This window comes from Lichenostomus cassidix, chromosome Z (assembly GCF_008360975.1).
Source record: "Lichenostomus cassidix isolate B80296 chromosome Z, HeHo_3.0, whole genome shotgun sequence".
Taxonomy (NCBI): domain Eukaryota; kingdom Metazoa; phylum Chordata; class Aves; order Passeriformes; family Meliphagidae; genus Lichenostomus; species Lichenostomus cassidix.
In genome coordinates this window covers 34,521,107-34,539,099 of record NC_139511.1, presented here as the reverse complement: position 1 = coordinate 34,539,099, position 17,993 = coordinate 34,521,107, and the positions used below count along the sequence as shown (strand labels likewise).

General features: G+C 37.1%; 1 protein-coding gene across 1 annotated transcript in view; it reads right to left on the bottom strand.

Annotated features, from left to right (window-relative positions):
• Positions 1-9,321: 9,321 nt before the first annotated feature.
• Positions 9,322-17,993, bottom strand: part of SLC71A2 (solute carrier family 71 member 2) — a 30,349-nt gene continuing 21,677 nt past the window's right edge. The window contains exons 9-12 of the mRNA XM_085043419.1: positions 15,353-15,465; positions 14,359-14,456; positions 12,436-12,593; positions 9,322-10,913 (exon numbers count right to left, since the gene is read on the bottom strand). Of these exons, the coding sequence (XP_084899545.1) occupies positions 10,713-10,913; positions 12,436-12,593; positions 14,359-14,456; positions 15,353-15,465 (570 nt within the window). The 3' untranslated portion in view covers positions 9,322-10,712. The remainder of the gene's footprint in view (positions 10,914-12,435; positions 12,594-14,358; positions 14,457-15,352; positions 15,466-17,993) is intronic.

The window sequence follows — 17,993 nt, the reverse complement described above, 5'->3', positions numbered from 1 at the left end:
ACATAATCCTTTAATGTGGACAGTGCTAGAGCAAAATGCCCAAGACTTGTGGTTCTTTTCATTGTCTCTGTGAATATTTTATGGCTCCAGATCTCTCACTTTGGCCGCATTAATATTTCAAGTTTTTCCTTCTTGCTACCTGCACTGGGTTTGTATGGCCTGGTTTTTAGTAGCAGGTAGGCCACAGAGGTGGCTTCTGTCAGAAGCTGATGGAATGTCCAGCAGAGCCAATACGTGGTGGCTCCAAAAATGGATGTGCCACTGGCCAAGGCTGGGCCAATTAGAAATTGTGGTAGTGCCTCTGTGATAATAGATTTAAGAAGAAATCAAAAGTGGTGAAGCAGTTTTAATTCCAGCCAGAAAAGAGCAGACTCAGAACATATGAGAGGAACAAGTCTGCAGACACCAAGGTTGGTGGAGAAGGAGGGGGAGGAGGTACTCCAGGCACCAGAGCTGAAATTACCCTGCAGCCCCTGGTGCAGCCCATGGTGAGGCAGCTGTGCCCTGCAGCCCATGGAGATCCATGGGGATGCCGAGATCTGCCTGGAGGAGCCCCACACAGGAGCAGGTGGATGCCTATAGAAGCTATGACCCTGTGAGAGATCCGTGGAGAAAGGGGCCCTGCTCCCATGCTGGAAGAGCCTGTCCTTGGAGGACTGCAGCCCTTGGAAGATTCACCCACACTGCAGCAGTTTGGGGAGCACTGTCAGCCCATGGGATGGACTTACATGGCAGCAGTTCACAGAGAGCTGCTGCTCATGAGCTGGAGCCACATCAGAGAAGTTCATGGAGAACTGTCCCCATGGGAGGGACCCCACAGTGCAGCAGGGGAATGACCCCTCTCCCTGAGCAGTGGGAGAAGCCATGGGTAATGGACTGACTGTAACCCCCATTACCCATGTCCTTGTGCCACTGGGGGAGGAGGTAGATCTGGGGAGGAGAGAGCGTTGGAGGGAATGTAGTTTTTAAGGTTTTATTTTACTTCTCATTATCCTTCTCTGATTTCATTAGTAATAAATTCAATTCATATCTCTAATTAGGGCCTGTTTTGCCCTTGATGGTATTTGATGAGTGATGTCTCCTGACTCTTATCTCAACTCACAAGCCATTCGTTAAATTTTCTCTCCTGTCCAGCTGCAGAGAGGAGTGAGCAGCTTTCGTGGGTGTCTGGCATCCAGCCAGCATCAACCCATGACACTATCAAGTCAAATGAGCGAAAAAACTATATAGGGCATTCTCTAGCATTTAAGACATACCATACCTTTGCTTGGCTGCTTCCAGGGCTTTAACACATTCTTCTGTTAACATTTCAGTCACACCAGTCTTAATATTTTTTGGTACAAACCTCTATACATTAATTATCATAGTTCGTTTCCATTTGTTTTTCAATAATTTAGCCATCTAACCTCACAGAGGCATAACTCCTCCTGTGTCTGACTACATTCAATTGCAAGTTTATTTAACACAAGAGCTGACTCTCTCCAAAGGTATCCTGCTGCTTTCCACCTTTAACTATAAAACAGGAGTGTGCTCTACTTTCCATCACCTGTTTCAGCAAACACATCTCTACTGCACAGAGCGTGACTATTTTTGGAAAATTATTAAAATAAATTCTTTTTCAGCTTAATGAAAGCCAGGTTAATCTGAACTCAAACAGAAGACAACTGTTCAAGCTTACTAAAATTTTTGCAAGGTTTGAACAACAGAGACTGTACAGGATTATGCATGAATAGGTGAGGATTTTTAGTCTATCCACAGAATTCATTAATGAAACTGATCTCGGATTTCACAACTGACACTTTCAAAGTGACAACAAGGACTTTTCACTTCCTCTATCTGTCTGTGCTGGGGGTTGTCTTATGTAGCATTAGAACCACAGTTTGCTTCCAGCTGGTAAAGCTCTTTGTGGTCCTGCAAGTTTAAGGGTGATGCCAGATATAATTCTATCAGATAGTTCAGTAGCTTTTTGACATAACACAGGTTTTGTATTTTCTAAAAGTGCTGACAAGATCTCAGACTAACATCCAAGAAATGTGTGAGATGTTTTACCCAGGCATTTGAAGCTTAGTGCCTTAAGGCACTTTCTAACTCAAAAACCACTCTGGGGTTTATGGATGGATGTACTGCTTCCCCAGCTAAGATTTTCTTCTATCATTAATTTCTCTTAGGATTAAAGCTGTACTACCTTTTTACAAAGACACCTGTACCTTACAGTACTTTTGAGACCATGATGGGAAAGCTATCACTGTGAAAAAAAACGTCACAATTTTCTGATATTTTTTACTACTAACAGCAGGCTTTCTGGACATCTGAAACTAGCAGTGGCAGACACTTTCAGTCCCTCCTGCCAATGGGATTAATCATCAGAACCTTAGGCAGTAAAGAAACAACATAGTCAAATCTTAAATGATCAGCACATACACAGCTCTAAATAAGACTGCTGTGTCACCCTTTCCGTAGACTTTTAGGTCTTTTTTTAAGCAGAACAAAAACCACACAAGAAAGCATCAAACTAGCATTCCTCTGATAACAAGCACCTGAATACTCCAATTAAACCATGGGCATTTGCTGCTGAGTACTGTCCTGTACCAGCTGCTACAAACCTCCTCAAAAGTCGCATGGGCAGAAAATAATTGTCATCTGAGGGGGAAAATAATACTGGAGCATGAATATATACAAGACATTTTTTGCAGGGCTATAGTTAGGGAAGTGTATCCTATTGGAATCAGTTGCAAAATAGACTTGCAAACTGAGACTTGTGGCAGTTGGAGTCTTCCAACTTTAAATAACAAGTTTTCTGAACGCTCTAAGTTTTCCTCTGTTTCCTGTAAGTTTGTGGCACACGGGATATGACAGGAAAATGGATACCTGAGATGGGGTTGAATTCTTTGAAGGCCAAGTTTCTCAGTTTTCAGAAATCAAGTTTGTTGTGCAGATTTTCTTATGGCTTTTGATTCACAGGTTTAAATTAAAAAATCTAGGTATATTTCAGATATAACCTTGGCCAAAATAATTGATCAATGCCATGTCAAAAAGACTTCATTTCAAAGCTAGGTCTTACTGCAAGGAAAACATTTTTTATCAAAACGATGTTAACAAAACTTTCTGCAAGCAGTACTAATCTTTCAATGTAGTTTTATCCAGATAAAGCTTGCTTATCAGGTTTGAAGATTCAGTTGGTGAAGAAAATCATGCCATCTTCTTTCCTTCTCTTTCTTCAGTAATACCACACAGTCTCAAATAGCATTTAATATATGCATTTTTAACACACTTACCCTCTTTACATTCTGCTCAAGGTAGGTCAGCATTTCTGGTAATTGTGTTAGAAATAGAATAACATAAGCTGAAACTCTTAGGTCGAGTCTGGAGTCTTTACAATTAGAGAGAAATACCTATTTTAAAAGAAAATTTTAAAAATTTATGTCAAAAGGTACCCATGGAATCTTTACCATTCCATTTTTATTGTTCTTTCTCCAAATATAACTACGTTCAACACTTAATAAAACCAAATAAATTCAAATATACTTACCATGGGCTCCTTCCACAAACTTAGACATAAGCTTTTACTTTTGTGTATTTCATAATAAAGTAAAAGACCAACACCTCAACCAATTGCTTGAGGCAACTGTGCAGAACTTTTTAATATTATTGCGACATGGTAGCTTGACAGATTTTTTCCCCCAGAGATGGAAGAAATAGGGCAAATGAGTTGTTTTTACTACCTTCAGTTATTACCTGGAGTCGTGAGTTGTTTTTCCTTTTGACAGACGCTGTAATGTCAAGGTGGCACCAGCCCACTCTTGGCGAGGCTCTGTCCTAGGAAAGTGTTTTGCTCATAATAGGCTGCCTGACAGTCTGACCTTTATCACATTTTTCTTTCCTGTCACCTTCAGGAAGGGCAGCTGTGGTGCTGTCGATGTATTTCATACACAGACAAATAATTTGAGAATTATTCTGAAACACTAAAAATTAAGTTCGTCTCTTGATCTTGCAACACCTTCTGGTTTTTGCAATTTGTACTAAAAATAAAAAAATAAAAAAACCTGAATTTGTTTTTGATTACTTGGTTTCAGGATCATTAAGAGTTTCTAGCACTCTCTATTTCCCAAGGTGCTTTCCCAAACATGCCTTCATGTTTGAAAAATGAAAGCTAACTCATTGGTAGGGGAAGCTTACTTCTTGAGGCAAAATGGAAATCTATTGTCCAAGAAGATTAAATCCTTAACTATTCAGTTAAAGTCACAAATTATCATCTCTGCAAACAGCTTTTTCCTCTAAGGACTGCACAGAGGCATGCAACCTCTTTCTGAGGTCAAAATGTGTGCCTGACAAGGAAATGCAGAATGCAATTGGTTTTAGGTGGCATAGTTTAGTGAATATTTGTATTTCTCTCTTTCAGTGTTAACAAAAATATAAAATGTACACCTTTTGAAGGTATCTTTAAATATTGTATTTAAAATATGCTACTATTCTACTTAAATACATGTTTCAAACTTTCTGGAACCACTAGCTGCATTGAATTAAAACTCCCAATGCATTTAACTATGAGCACAAAGCATATGGACTAGGTAGCTGGGCAAGCCTACAGAGTGTTTCAGCTATTTATAAGCCAGTTACAGATGATGCCAATGATGAAAAAATATGTATTATTCATTATGCAGACATAAAGAAGACAGCAAGGAAAAAACTGCTTTTGGCCTTTAAGCAATGTGATGGATGTTTAGACCTGTTTTTTTCAGTGCTTAACACTTCAGTTTGCTACTAGAACAACTTTGTCATGTTTTGGGTTTTTTTCCCCTTCACTGCTTTTCAGAGGATGTTTGAATCACTGCACTGAGAAAAGGCATCAAGTTGTCAAAAATGATATCTGCATATCATAAAGCAGACACCTCCACATGCGATTAAGTTTCTCTAACAAAAGAACTCACCAGAACTTTCAGAAAATACTGTAGTATTTTGCTGGAAAAGTGTAAAATATGCTTTAAAATACTCTTCATCAAAACTGGGAGGAGATGAAGGGGAAAAAAATAGTTGCCTGTAAAAGAAAAACTGCCTATAGAACAGATTTTCTGGACAAAACAATACAGTCACAGCAAAGTTTTCAAGATCAATATTTTCCACATGTAGAAAAGCCATTTGTCATGGCTGATGATGCTTGCCTGTTGTTTATCACCAGTTCTTATTGCATCATCATTTAATAAGGTCCTGCTGAGCAGATTTTTGCCTACATTCAGACGAGCAGAGCTAGCAGCACGGTTTTCTTTACAGCCTGTTTCTTACAGAAATATATTGATACATAAGCATTAAGGCACATATCAGACATCAATTAAGGGACAAGCAATTTTCTGAAATCCGTAAGTTTAAATTCTCATTGGGGTAAGCAATCAGAAGTGGACAGCATGCCATTAAACAGAGGACTAGAAGTCATGCTTAATTTCCTCAATCATATAAACAAGAGGCCATTCTGCTTATCTACTCATCCTGGTTGACAAACTTTTTCAATTTGACCAGGAAGTGTCTCAGCTTAGCCAACTGAGCTTGGAAGATCCTGTAAGTGAAAGCTTTTGGACCACTACAGAAAGGTATGACCAGAATTTTTTAACAACTTTTTAAATCAAATTGTCTTCTTGTTAGGAGACATACTGATACCAGTATATACAAGATTGCTTAGCATGCTTGTTAAAACAATCTAAGTCATAGGTTTATTTATCACAGGTTTTATTATAATGTCCTAGTATATTATAATCAAAGTACAGTAGCATCATATTTTCATGATAAATGCATGTAAACAGCAGACCAAAATCTCTGAGGACAGAGGAAAAAGAAACAATTTTCCCAAGTATGGTTTTTCAAATCTTTGTACTGTTATCCCTTATGTCTTTCCCTGCTTTTTCTGGGGGGCAAGACTGTGTTTGATTTCTTCTGATAAAACAAAATTAAAAAAAAAAAACCAAAACCAAGAAAGGTTAATTGCATCAGAACAACTAGACCTGTTTCTCTGGATCAGAAGCAGACACAAATGAAGCACAACACAAATGAAGACCAGCAGCTGCCCCAAAGAAACATGCCCATTGCCACCCTGAGGAAGTGAGGCACTGTCTTACTCTTACTGCATGTTCTTACACTACAACGTGCTCTGGAACAATGATCTCCTACCTGGAGGTTGAGGAACGCAGGAGGTACACAGTGCAAGGAAGTATTATTATTTTTTATCTAAAAATATTAAGAATTAAAAATTTATTCCTACTTATCTTGGCACTGCACTCTCCTGTGGTCTGTAGGCCAGATGGTCACACTTAACACAAACAGTACACAAGGTGTCTTTGAGGAAGATCAGTTGCTTCACAATGCAGAAGGGGGTTGACAGAGACACCCTCACTCATTTTTTCATTTTCAGTGTATTGACATACTGAAATTTACATGTGCCTAGTTAAATGGATCTACGGATTATATTACCTATTTGCAACTAAACTAACCCTCACAAAATGAGCCAGTATCTCAAAAAGATTCTGGAAGAACACACCTGCAGATTGAAGGTAACACAAATAATACAAACACAGACAAGAAAGTTGCAGAGCCGATACTTCTGCTCCTAGTGCAAGTCCTTCAACCACTTTGCATGGTAGTATCACTGACAATGTAGTCAGATTTGACAAAATGTTGGTCAAAAAAAATTGAAAATGATCACGGTATTTGAAATACAAATTTACAAGTATTATGGCTAATAATGAACCTATGTTTGAGTGCATATTGTACCTTTAGGTATTAGTTAACAATAGTATGGAGAATTAACAGGGCATTTATAAACTAGCCATCCAGGACATGAAGAACAATCTTAGGAAAATTTTTAAGCAATGTTTAAAGTCCTGTGATATTCAATCCAGTACTTCACAAAGTTTCACAGAAAAACATTGCTGAAAGTTTGAAGAAACAAATATTAAAACAAGTTATGGGTGATGGGATGTTTGAAACTACAAGTGTGCCTAACCTGTCTGTTTATGGTATTTGCTAGATTTTTACATGACAGAGTACATAAAGAGCAACTTTTTTGTCAATCACTAGTAAAAAGCTCTCATGGAAAAGGTAGCTGCTCAACAGTATACAGTTTATTAAAAATGCTGTTTTATGAAAAAACTGTACAAGTGTAACCACTGATCAAATGGCTGCTTTGAATAGAATAAAAAAGGGATCTCAGGACAAGGTTACAGCAAAAGTAAAATTCATTCACTGGATCTCTCATGGGCAAGCTAGTGCAGCAAATAAACTGGACACAAAAGTACACGAAGTCCTACATTGTCATCAATGTGCCTAGTTTTATAAAACCAAGACCTTCCAATTTTAGAATCTTTACAATACTTTGGAAACAGACGGGGAGTTATCATCAAAGTCTTTTGTACTACAGCAGTTCACTGGTTATCCCATGGCAAAGTGCTCAAAAGAGCTGTCAAACTTTGATTTTTCTTTCACAGAAGGAAAAGCAATTGTTTTATATGTCCTGACCTTTTCTGCGATGAAAAGGGCCTGCCAGTAGTATGCTAATATTTTTGAAAAATGAAATAATTTAATGTGTCTCTTCACAATAAAGACATTGTTTCAACAATGAGCAAGAAAACGTTTTAAAATAAAGTTATTGTAGGAGGGAGCATTTTGAAAACATTTCCATCATCCTGCAATCTTATTGCAAAACAAAGGGTAAAAGTGTTACTCCTAAAAACCTCTAATATCTGTACACTTGTACTAGGAAGTAACTTTTTAACACCTTTTAAAAAAATCTTCCAAGGGAAGGGTTTTCAATCCTCTTGGTAACAACACAAAAATTCAAGACCTTTCAATTAGTTTGCAAGTCCAAACAAACTACTTCAGGGAAAATGGAAATTTACTAGCTGAATATTAATACACCTTTGCATGGTGGACAGGACTGAAAAATGAGCATCATGATTTAGCAAGCATAACCAGTAACACTCCATCTGAATCAATATCTTTGTGAGGTATCTTTTTCAGTAATGACAGATATTAAAAATATATATTAAATAGATATTAAAGATTAAAATCAAGATAAATTTAACTTAGAACCAAATCTTTGAATCTCTGTACCACAGTGCTGAATCAAAATTTCTAAAAATAATGAGGCATCAGGTATTTCTGAGCATCACCTATTAATTTTCTCCTGGCAACAGAAAAATACTTTGTACCACTAATAAAATATTTGAAAATTGTTTGTCTAATCTAGAGCTCACCTTTTTACATTTTTATCATGTACTTAATTAGCACAGCAGTACATATACATAATTTTATACAGTAAGGGTGCATGCTTAAAGTTGGGGTTTTTTTTTTGCATTCAGCTCTGGACTCCCCAGCACAGGAAACCATAGAACTGTTGGAGTGAGGAGGCCACAAAGATGATTGGAGGACTGAAGCACCTCTCCTGCAAAGCTGAGATAGTTGGGGTTGCTCAGCCAGGAGAAAAGAAGGCTCTGGGGTGAGCTCTTCATTATATAAAAAAGGCTTGTAGGGAAGGAGGAGGCATTTCACCAGCACATGTAGTGACAGCACAAAAGGTAACAGTTTTAAAATGAATAGGGTTAAGTTTAGATTGGACATAGCGAAGAAAATGTCTGCAATAAGGGTGGTGAGGCACTGTAGCAGGTTGCCCAGAGAAGCTGTGGATACTCCATTCCTGAAGTCCTGGAAGTGTTCAAGATTGGACAGGGTGGCTCTGAGCAACCTGCTCTAGTGAAAGATGTCCCTGTCCCATGATCATTAAAGGTCCCTTCCAACCATTCTGTGATTCTGAGATTCTACTTTAAAAATCTGATCCATTGCTGTAATACTATTAGCAGTACTAAATTTCACAATTGCTACTTTTAACACTAACATATGTATTTAGTTCCATATATCAATTTTAAGACATTCTACCCTGGGATCACACAAAACCTACTCAACTGCAGTCTGGCCTGCAGCATAAAAGAATACCCAGCATAAAAGCCCAGGCTTGAATTCCAAGAAATTCAAAGAAAAAAACCCACCTACGCCTTGTCAGAAAAAGCATCTTAATTCTGTAGTACTGTTCAGATCAGAAACTAATCTCGGGGGTTTTTTGTGCTTGCATTTTCCACTTCTCTATCCCAGTGGACACCATGTCAGACACCAAAGGAATTTCTAAGCAAAGCAGACTTTTCACCATGCTTGATGACACAGACACAACACAACAGAACAGGAATTCAGGTACTGTTATCCAGCACTAGGATTAAGCCACTTCCGTTCTGAAGCAGCGAAGGCAAAACAGTGAACTTGGAAGAACACACACTTACTCATGAAACCTAGAAAGCTTAATATTTATATTTATTATGCATTAGGAAGCTTATTAACTTAAAAACCAGACTGCATAGTACAAAAGGTTTCTTATCTGTGTTCAATGTGGAACAAGTTTCAAAATATATATTTTTAAAATTTGTTCAGTCAATACACAATCCTTTTAAAAAACTGTATAACTGTCTGTACCCTCATTACATTTATAAATACATGATTTACACAGCATTCCATCTGGAAAAATTAGAACTCCTTACAAATATCTACATATATTGCATACATATAAAACATTCATAGGAGTACCTCAAAGTTGGGTTTAATAGTCCATTTACATTGCAGCAAAATACATATAAATCTGTGTATTCTTCATAAAATGTCTCTAAAAATTAGCACATTTGTAATCATTCATAACTTCTTTGAATCTTCTAGAAAGAAAATTTGATATGAATATACCCATGATTTTTAGCAGGTAAGACAGTGATATGAAGGCTAAATATGATTAATAACTGAACACTAAGAAGCAGTTAAGGCAGGGATGAAAGGAATTAACAGGAAAAACCAGTTTATATGGCAGATAAAGTGACAAAATGCAGTACATACATATATTTCATGATGTAAACTACTCTGCCACACACTCAGAAGTCAGAAGTGTCTGTATTTCTGACACTACTCATCTTAAAATTAATTTTTTTTTATAAGCAAAACATTAATGAGACATAGCTCTCATCTGACCTGATGCCATCTGGATTTCATTCAACTGCACAAAACTGATTATTCCAGAATGTGGGTTTAGGGTTTCTGTATGACCTTCACTTATGGATAACTACTGTCATGTGTGATCACACACACTCAAAATTCTGCCATCTCAGTTTAATTACTGCTTTCTGGTAAATACTGGACTTCTTGTTAGTAAATAGTATTTGAATATTTCATTGGTAACCATTATTTCAGTTACCTGAACTATGCAGAGATCAGTGCCTCCCATACCACGAAGACTACATGTGGCATATATGCAGACAAAAGGCGTAAGAAATGCAAAACAACCTATAATAGTAATGGCTGAAATTGTTCTGGCTCAAACCTATTTATTTTGCATTATCTTGTAATATTGGGAACTGAACATTCAAACTTTAAAAAAAATTGTCTGTACATTCAGCTGTCTATCCGATATTGGAATTTGACACAGCATTTGCAGTCCAGTATTGGGTAGAATCACACCAACTTGTGACCTGCTGTCCTAAAACACCACTCCTGCAAGTATATCAACCTCAAGTATAATACAAGTGACCTTCTGTCACAGCTGCCTTCCTCTCAAAGGCAAGATACTCTGTACCTCCCACCAAGCTTCCAGAGCCACAATTCAGTGCATGAATTTGTTCCATAGTCCCCTCAGAATTTAGCCTTCATACACTGCTATCGCGCAGCAATGGTTCAATGTCCTCTTCATTACTGTGGTCTGGGTTGTTACTCAGACTACTGCTGATGCTGTTGCTGTGTTTTTTGGTGCTGCTGGCTTTGCTTTCAGGAATACATAAGGCGACTAGAAAAGCCAGAAGAACAATGCACGCTCCAACCAGGAAAGGTGGACCAGGAACAATCGTTCTCTAGAGGAAAACAAGCATAATAAAGAATTCATGAAGTTTCAGACATTGACTTTTGCATTATGAACTACAGCACTAAGGCAGGAGATCATGAGAGATATTTATGATGGTTATACAATTTTTGCCAACAGGTTCATATGTGCACTGCAAAGTGAATTTTCTCAATCTACAATCCCCATGAATTCTGTACCTGATCTCCACACTGATCTAAAAACCAGAAACATAAAATTGTCAATTGACAATAGGATTGCCTAGCAAATGAAACAGATGTTGACTGATGCTTTTTTGTTTGTATTTTTTTTTTTGCTTTAGGGAACATGCCTGTTAAATCAACAAGACTCCTCTGAAGAGTAATAGAATAAGGTTTCAACATCCAGAAGTACAAATGCTCAATAAATCCCAGTTTCACTTTTCCATGGCTGAGACACCCTAGAATAAAGTCAGCCGAATAAACAAGCATCCCAAACAACAATATATGAGTGAGCAAAGTAACAGCAGACTATGTAGTACATACCATTCTCATTGCAGAGACACGTTGTTGATAACTTAGTATTTGGAGTTATTCTCTCTTCCTTCTAAGCAGTTTATTTTAAAATTTAAAAACACAATTTACCCACATTTCATAGCGCCAATAAAAAACCAACACCAGAAAAGTTTTAGGATCAATTTTAAATCAGCCATATTTGATGACAAACCTCTACAAAAGAAAAATGTCAGGAAACCAGCTTTTAAAGAAAATTTTAACAACTTTTCTGTATCTGTGTAAACTAAAATTAGAAAAAAAAAAATCAGAAGATGAAAATTGTCAGTCCAGTGTTTTTATTATCAAATTAAATGCAGGAAGCAGGAAAGTAGCTGACATTAAGTATAAAGTAACAGGATATTTCCCTTGCCTCAATTCTTGTTACAATCAGAGGCTTAAATTTTCAGCTGATGGTCTGTACATATAAAGCATATAAACAGATTAAAAATGTATCTTAGTGATAAATCTTCAAGAGGTGCTACACACACAAGTACTTAAAGAAGTAATGAACTTCCACAAACTAACACATCCAATTTTAGTATAACAGCTAATTCATCTGAGCAGCTATTATTTATGAGTATTACACTACTGTGGTTTCACTGAAGGGAGTAAAAATCTTTCAAAAGCTGTCCTTGCTCATGGCATTGCCAAGTGTTATTATTATTCTCCAACACTGCCTATGACTGCACTGTTTACTGTAAGGGCTTCCTGGGGATAATTATAGCGATGCAACCTCACTCAAACTTTAGTTCCAGTAAATTTACATCAAAAGAAGTTACCTGGTACTGTTACAATACTGAAACCAATGCTGCTACTAGCGCAAATCTAAATATTTACTATCACATTTAAATTATGAGCTATCTTAATAATTTAAGAGAACTGAAAAGTAAGAATTATGTAGTTAAACAATAAGATATAAAGATTTTATATCAGCCAAAAAGAAGATGATTTCTGGCCTTACAAGTTCTACACTGCAAACTGCACACCAAATTTTGAACTTACCTCACCACTGGGATTTTGATTGGCTTTTTTTTCGGAAGTGTTATCAGGTAGCAATTCATTGAGTTCCACATGGAAGAGAAAGAAAATAAAGCCGTACAGTGCTGGTCCCAGGCCATTGCACAGCCCTCTTACTCCGGTTATTATTCCTTGGACAACACCTAATGAGAAAAAAAAAAACCAATAAGAGTAGGATTTTTTCTTTTTGAGCAAGAAAGAAATGCTTGGAAACCAAGAGTTCTGAGTGTACTCTAACAACAATCCCAAAATAGATAATTTCACAATTATTTTTACATTCCAAGATGTAAGAAATACATTGAAGACCAATGTGTCAGATTAACATAATCCTCTGCATTGTCACAGTTCTGTCACTATACCTGCAGATTGCTGGAATCATTATGTTTGTGAATATGACACATGAAATTTATGTGCAGTTTTAATGTTTTATATTAAGAGTTCTTTCAGTCTCACCCAAAGTCTACAATGAAGATAGCAAACACAGCAGACCTTAAGTGTGGTACCCATTTAATTTATTTTCAAGTGAAATTTAGAGTAATGTATCTAAGCGTTAAGGACTGTGATTGGGAAAATAGGCACAAACTGTGACCAGGATTTATTTAAATACCAAGTAACTTGCTCAGGGCAGCAAATTAAGTGTACAGCAGTAAATTCACAATACTTGACTGTCTGCAGTTTTACACTGGATTCTTCTAAAAGCTCCATTAATCAAAGCACTATAGGTATATTTCTGTTTCAATTTCATTAAGTGATTATGACAAACAGTGCAAAAAGTTTTGATGAATTAACTCTACATATTGAGTCTAAAAAATACTATTTTACAATATTAATAGTCTGTTTCCTTCTTAAGGCAGTAACCTGTAAAATGGGAGGAAAGAAAACCCGCAAAAAGATAGCTGTCCAAGTTTTTACATCATAGGTTGATGACATGAAAGTTTAAAATCTTTGTGCCACTAGGTGGCAAAATCTCAGTCTTGAAACCCTCAGCTATTAACACCAGTTTCCTCTACGTAAAATCAAAGTCCAGTGGCTTCTGTCACCTTAACGAAGCTATTCATTTTCTGATAGAAAACAAGTCTTTAAAAATCTTTTAAATGCTGTCTCTTAAAAAAATGGGGGAGAGGGGAATAATTTAAAAAACCCATGCAAAATATTGTCTTTTGCACCTTTCAAACTCAACAGAAATCTACCTCCTGGAACACCACCTCCCTTGTACTTCTCAGATTAACTGCACTTCCCTAACTTCATGTGATACAATGCCAAAGTATTACTGATACTTACAGTTTACATGTATAGCATTTTTTAAAAGAGAACACTGAATTCTGTACTTATATACCAGTGTTTTAATTTGTGGTGACTTCTCATTTCACTTTAAAGGAGGTGTAATTTCTGACTTTATATTGCTCTTCACATCAAAACCAGTAGATTTGCTGTCTTCTCAGATCAACTGGTTACTTTGGCTTCCTTTTCTATTCCTTGAAAATCTGAAGTATTGTATCAAATAGGGCCAATTTTTCTACAAAAAATAAAGCTTCTTGTACACATTTATTTCCACCTGGTAAAATGTGCAATTAAAAAGGTAGTATTGTTACATTGATCCTCACTGTCTACTTAAGAGAATATTGCATATAATAAAAGAGGGCAAAAAGCAAGTTTTTGTTGCTTTTATAGTACTTTTACAGACATAAGAAAATAAGTAGCTCATCAGAAATTATGTATTTTACAGCACAAATATGATGAATTTGTGCAGTTTCTTGCTCCTCTACATAGACTGGCAGACTTAGACAGTACAGATACTGCCAAGTGAAAACTCACCAAGGTAACTTGAAAAATGCACTTAGATAACGCTTCTACTTTCTAAACAACAAAGCAGTCTGATGTATAAACAGCAATTCATCCAATACTCACCTTGCTGATCTGCCTCTGCATTTCGTGAAACCAGAGCACTAATTGCTGGGAATGTAATGCTTGACATTGCTGCAACAGCTCCTGCTGCCCACATCATCCTGTGTTAAATACATAATTCAAATTAAAAATGAGACTGCTCTTACAATTATTCCCCACCCTCCCAAAAGGGCTGCAAGGGCACCCTTATTTAACACATAATGTCCATTCAAAATACTCTAATTAAAATAACCAGATAATTTCCAGTTTCTAGGTATCTTCCTACTCCCCTCCTACATATTATTCTGAACTTGTTGCAACAGAAGCACAATTGATTTGACTCTATCCTAGCAGAGAGAAAGAGAGGAAAAGGAGTGAGGTGGGCTTTCCTCTCCAAACGCTGTACAAAGGAACAATTCCCCAGGGTGTCCCAGTAAGGTAACTCTCCAGCCTCTCCAACTGACTAGAAAGTGCTCTGATAAACAAGTGCTCTGTCCTCTCAGTAGGACAAACTTGATAAAGTTGTTCTAGTTTATGGTTCTAGTTTTCTCTACATACAGTTTTTCCAACAGAAGAAACTCTAGGTAGTTTTTAAGACCAAATACAGTTAGAGTAAGGGAGTATGTTAGAAAAACAAAAACCAGTATAGGTCCAGTACCTAACCGATAAAATGGATCTAGTGGAATTACCAGAGAGAACATACTACTTATTAGCTTGTGAGTTTAAGAAAAAGTTTTAACCACATTCACAGACTTAACACTCAGGGGACCAAAATGCTGCGAAGACTCCCTCTTCAAATAGGCTGTTAGTCTGTAACTTACACTGTATGTACAGAAAATTCTATCATATCTATCTATATGCAAAATACAGAGCACATTTTGGTAGTGTAATGAAAATGGGAATGCTTAATTCACAGAACACTTAAATACTCAAGACAACAGAATTCAATAGTAGAATTTCTTGGAAAAAAACCTTTCCATGCCTTAACAGGTATGTACATACCAAAATGTATGCTTACCAAGACTGAGAGCCAAAACCATACCACGCCAGCTGAAAGATTTGAAAGCCAAGGCCAAGGAGCACAGTGTTTTTGCTCCCTATAGATCTCATCAAGATACTGAGAAACACAGTCTGCAAGAGAAATTGGTTCAACCAAAACTTGTTTTAAAAAGTCAGATTGTTAAAGTAATTTCTTCTGAATTGCAAAGTAATTCAGAAGATTTTTCAAATTACGAGGAAATTCATACAATTTGTCCTTTACTTCCCCTGTATTATGTCCAAAATACTGATGAGTCATTTCAACATTTAATGTACAGAGTTAAGATATTCTTAACTCTTAAAGGGTTACTACTTCAGGACATAGAGAAGCAATACATATGCTTCTCGATGTACATTAGATGACTGCATCTATTTCCAATGTATACAGGCTTTCGTTTTCACCTCTACAAACTTATTTTATTATACACTAGAGAGTTCCACAAAACAAAAACTGGTACCAAGCTAAGACAGTACAGGCTGCACATGACTTGAATTTTCCAATATCTGTATGTACTATAGAAAAGAAGACTGTTAGCTCAGAAAAAAGTAAACTCTTTAAGTCAGCTGAATTATTATGCAAATTTACATTTAAAACTAAAAAGTAAATCCTGCTACTTTGTCACCTTCATCACGTACAGTAAAATTTGGCCAAGGCAAATGCCATTAATTACATTTTCTACTGACTCTTTACACCAGTGATATGCCCTTTTCATTTGCACATTAAGGTAACCCTAACCAAAGATCAGTATTTTTATTTGCTAGAAGTGTTACCGCTGAGGGGGAAGGATATCCCAATTCAGACATAACAGCAAGACACCCATGGCAAGAAGCAGACACTTTCTCGTAAAGCAAAGACCACATGGACCACTTGACTCAGTTAACAGAGCACACGTTTTTGCTTAAAAGGAGAAACTCAGCAATGCTTCAGTAGAAATACAGAGAAAAGGAACCAGGACTACAGAGCAGAATACACTTCCTCTCTCGTCTTGTCTCTCTTCCTGATTGTATTGGGTCTGGCTGAGATGGAGTTAATTTCCCCACAGCAGCCCTCACAGGTCTGTAGCTGGAAAGGTGTTGATAGCACAGCAGTGCTTTGGCTACTGCTGAGCAGCACTGGCAGAGCACCAGTGCTGTCTCTCAATATTCCCCCCACATCAGTACACTGGGAATGAGCAGAATTATGGGAAAGGACACAATTCAGCCAGCTGACCCAAACTGACCAACCGGATAATTCATTCCATATGACATCAGCTCAGATATAAAAGCTAAGGAAAGGAGGAGGAATGGGGCATTTGTTATTTCTGGTGTTTGCCTTCCAGGGCAATCGCTACGTGTGCTGAAGCCCTGCTTCCTGGGAAGTGGCTCAACACTGCTTGCTGATCAGAAGCAGAGAATAAATCTTTTTTTTTTTTTTTTCCCCCTCTTTGCTTGCGCACACCTAAACTTTTGCCTTTGCTTTAGTAAACTGCCTTATCCACCCAAGAGTGGCTTTTACCTTAATATCTCTTCTCTGGCTGGGAAGGGGAGTGCTGCAGCAGCTTGGTGGGCACTTGGCATCCAGCCATGGTCAACCCCCCACCCTAGCTTTCTCATTTCTCTTTTTTAGTTTGAATGCTAAGTAGAAAAAAATACAGTAATTCTACCTTCATGTGATCAGTTCTTATCTGGCATGAGATATCCAACATGCCAACACAAATCAGTATTTATTAAGCAGAGATTATGTCAATAAGCAAAGATTATTTCAGTAAGCTGTACTCTTCACAGAGCTCAAAAATCAGTAGAGCTTCCTTATTTTAACACTGAAAATTATAAAACAGAAGGGAAGCCATCTTAGAGAGTTCTAGCAAAAATACTGGCCTGTATAAAGTATGACTGGCAAATATGAGTGCACACAACAGCCTCAGAACAAGCCACAGAGCAAGGATTAAAATAATGACTTGAATTGATAATGAAGGTCACAACTGACGCCAGCAAAACAGGTAAACATTGAAGAATGCATTGTTTACATCAAAACAGAAAGACCTTCATTCTGCTATGACTAGCAACAAGGTTACAACATACTCTATATGCCATTCCTCTTCTTGTTATCGAAATAGGAAGACAAGCTATACCTATGAAGATACCAAAGATCACAACATAAAAACTCTTTGATTTACAACAGACAAAGGATCCACTGAAAAATCAGCTCATTGTTGCAAATTAATACACATGACAATAAGATACCAAGGCCTCACAGGTTCCCAGCCTCCAAGCCGAGCCTAAGTAATCCTGGAAAGACCAGGTCAATACAAGCATTGCTTGTATGAGAGTTTGATAGCACAAGCCAATTGAATAGGTGCAAGTGGTATGATTTTTATTTAAAATAAAGCATTTCCCTTTCAGAAGGCTTTGCATTAAGTAACGAATTCCCTGCATCATTTTAAGAATTTTAAGTCAGAGTTCCAGTGAATTTAGTGATCCAGGTTTTGCAAATTTTAGTTTAGTTTTCTGATGTCCAGATCCAATACTTCTAAGGTAAGCTGATACAAAGCAAGACATTTAGGCAGACTGTATCATAAATACAGCCTTTAGTGAATGCAAGATACACTGGCATATTAGAGCATGTAAAAAATTTTTAAACA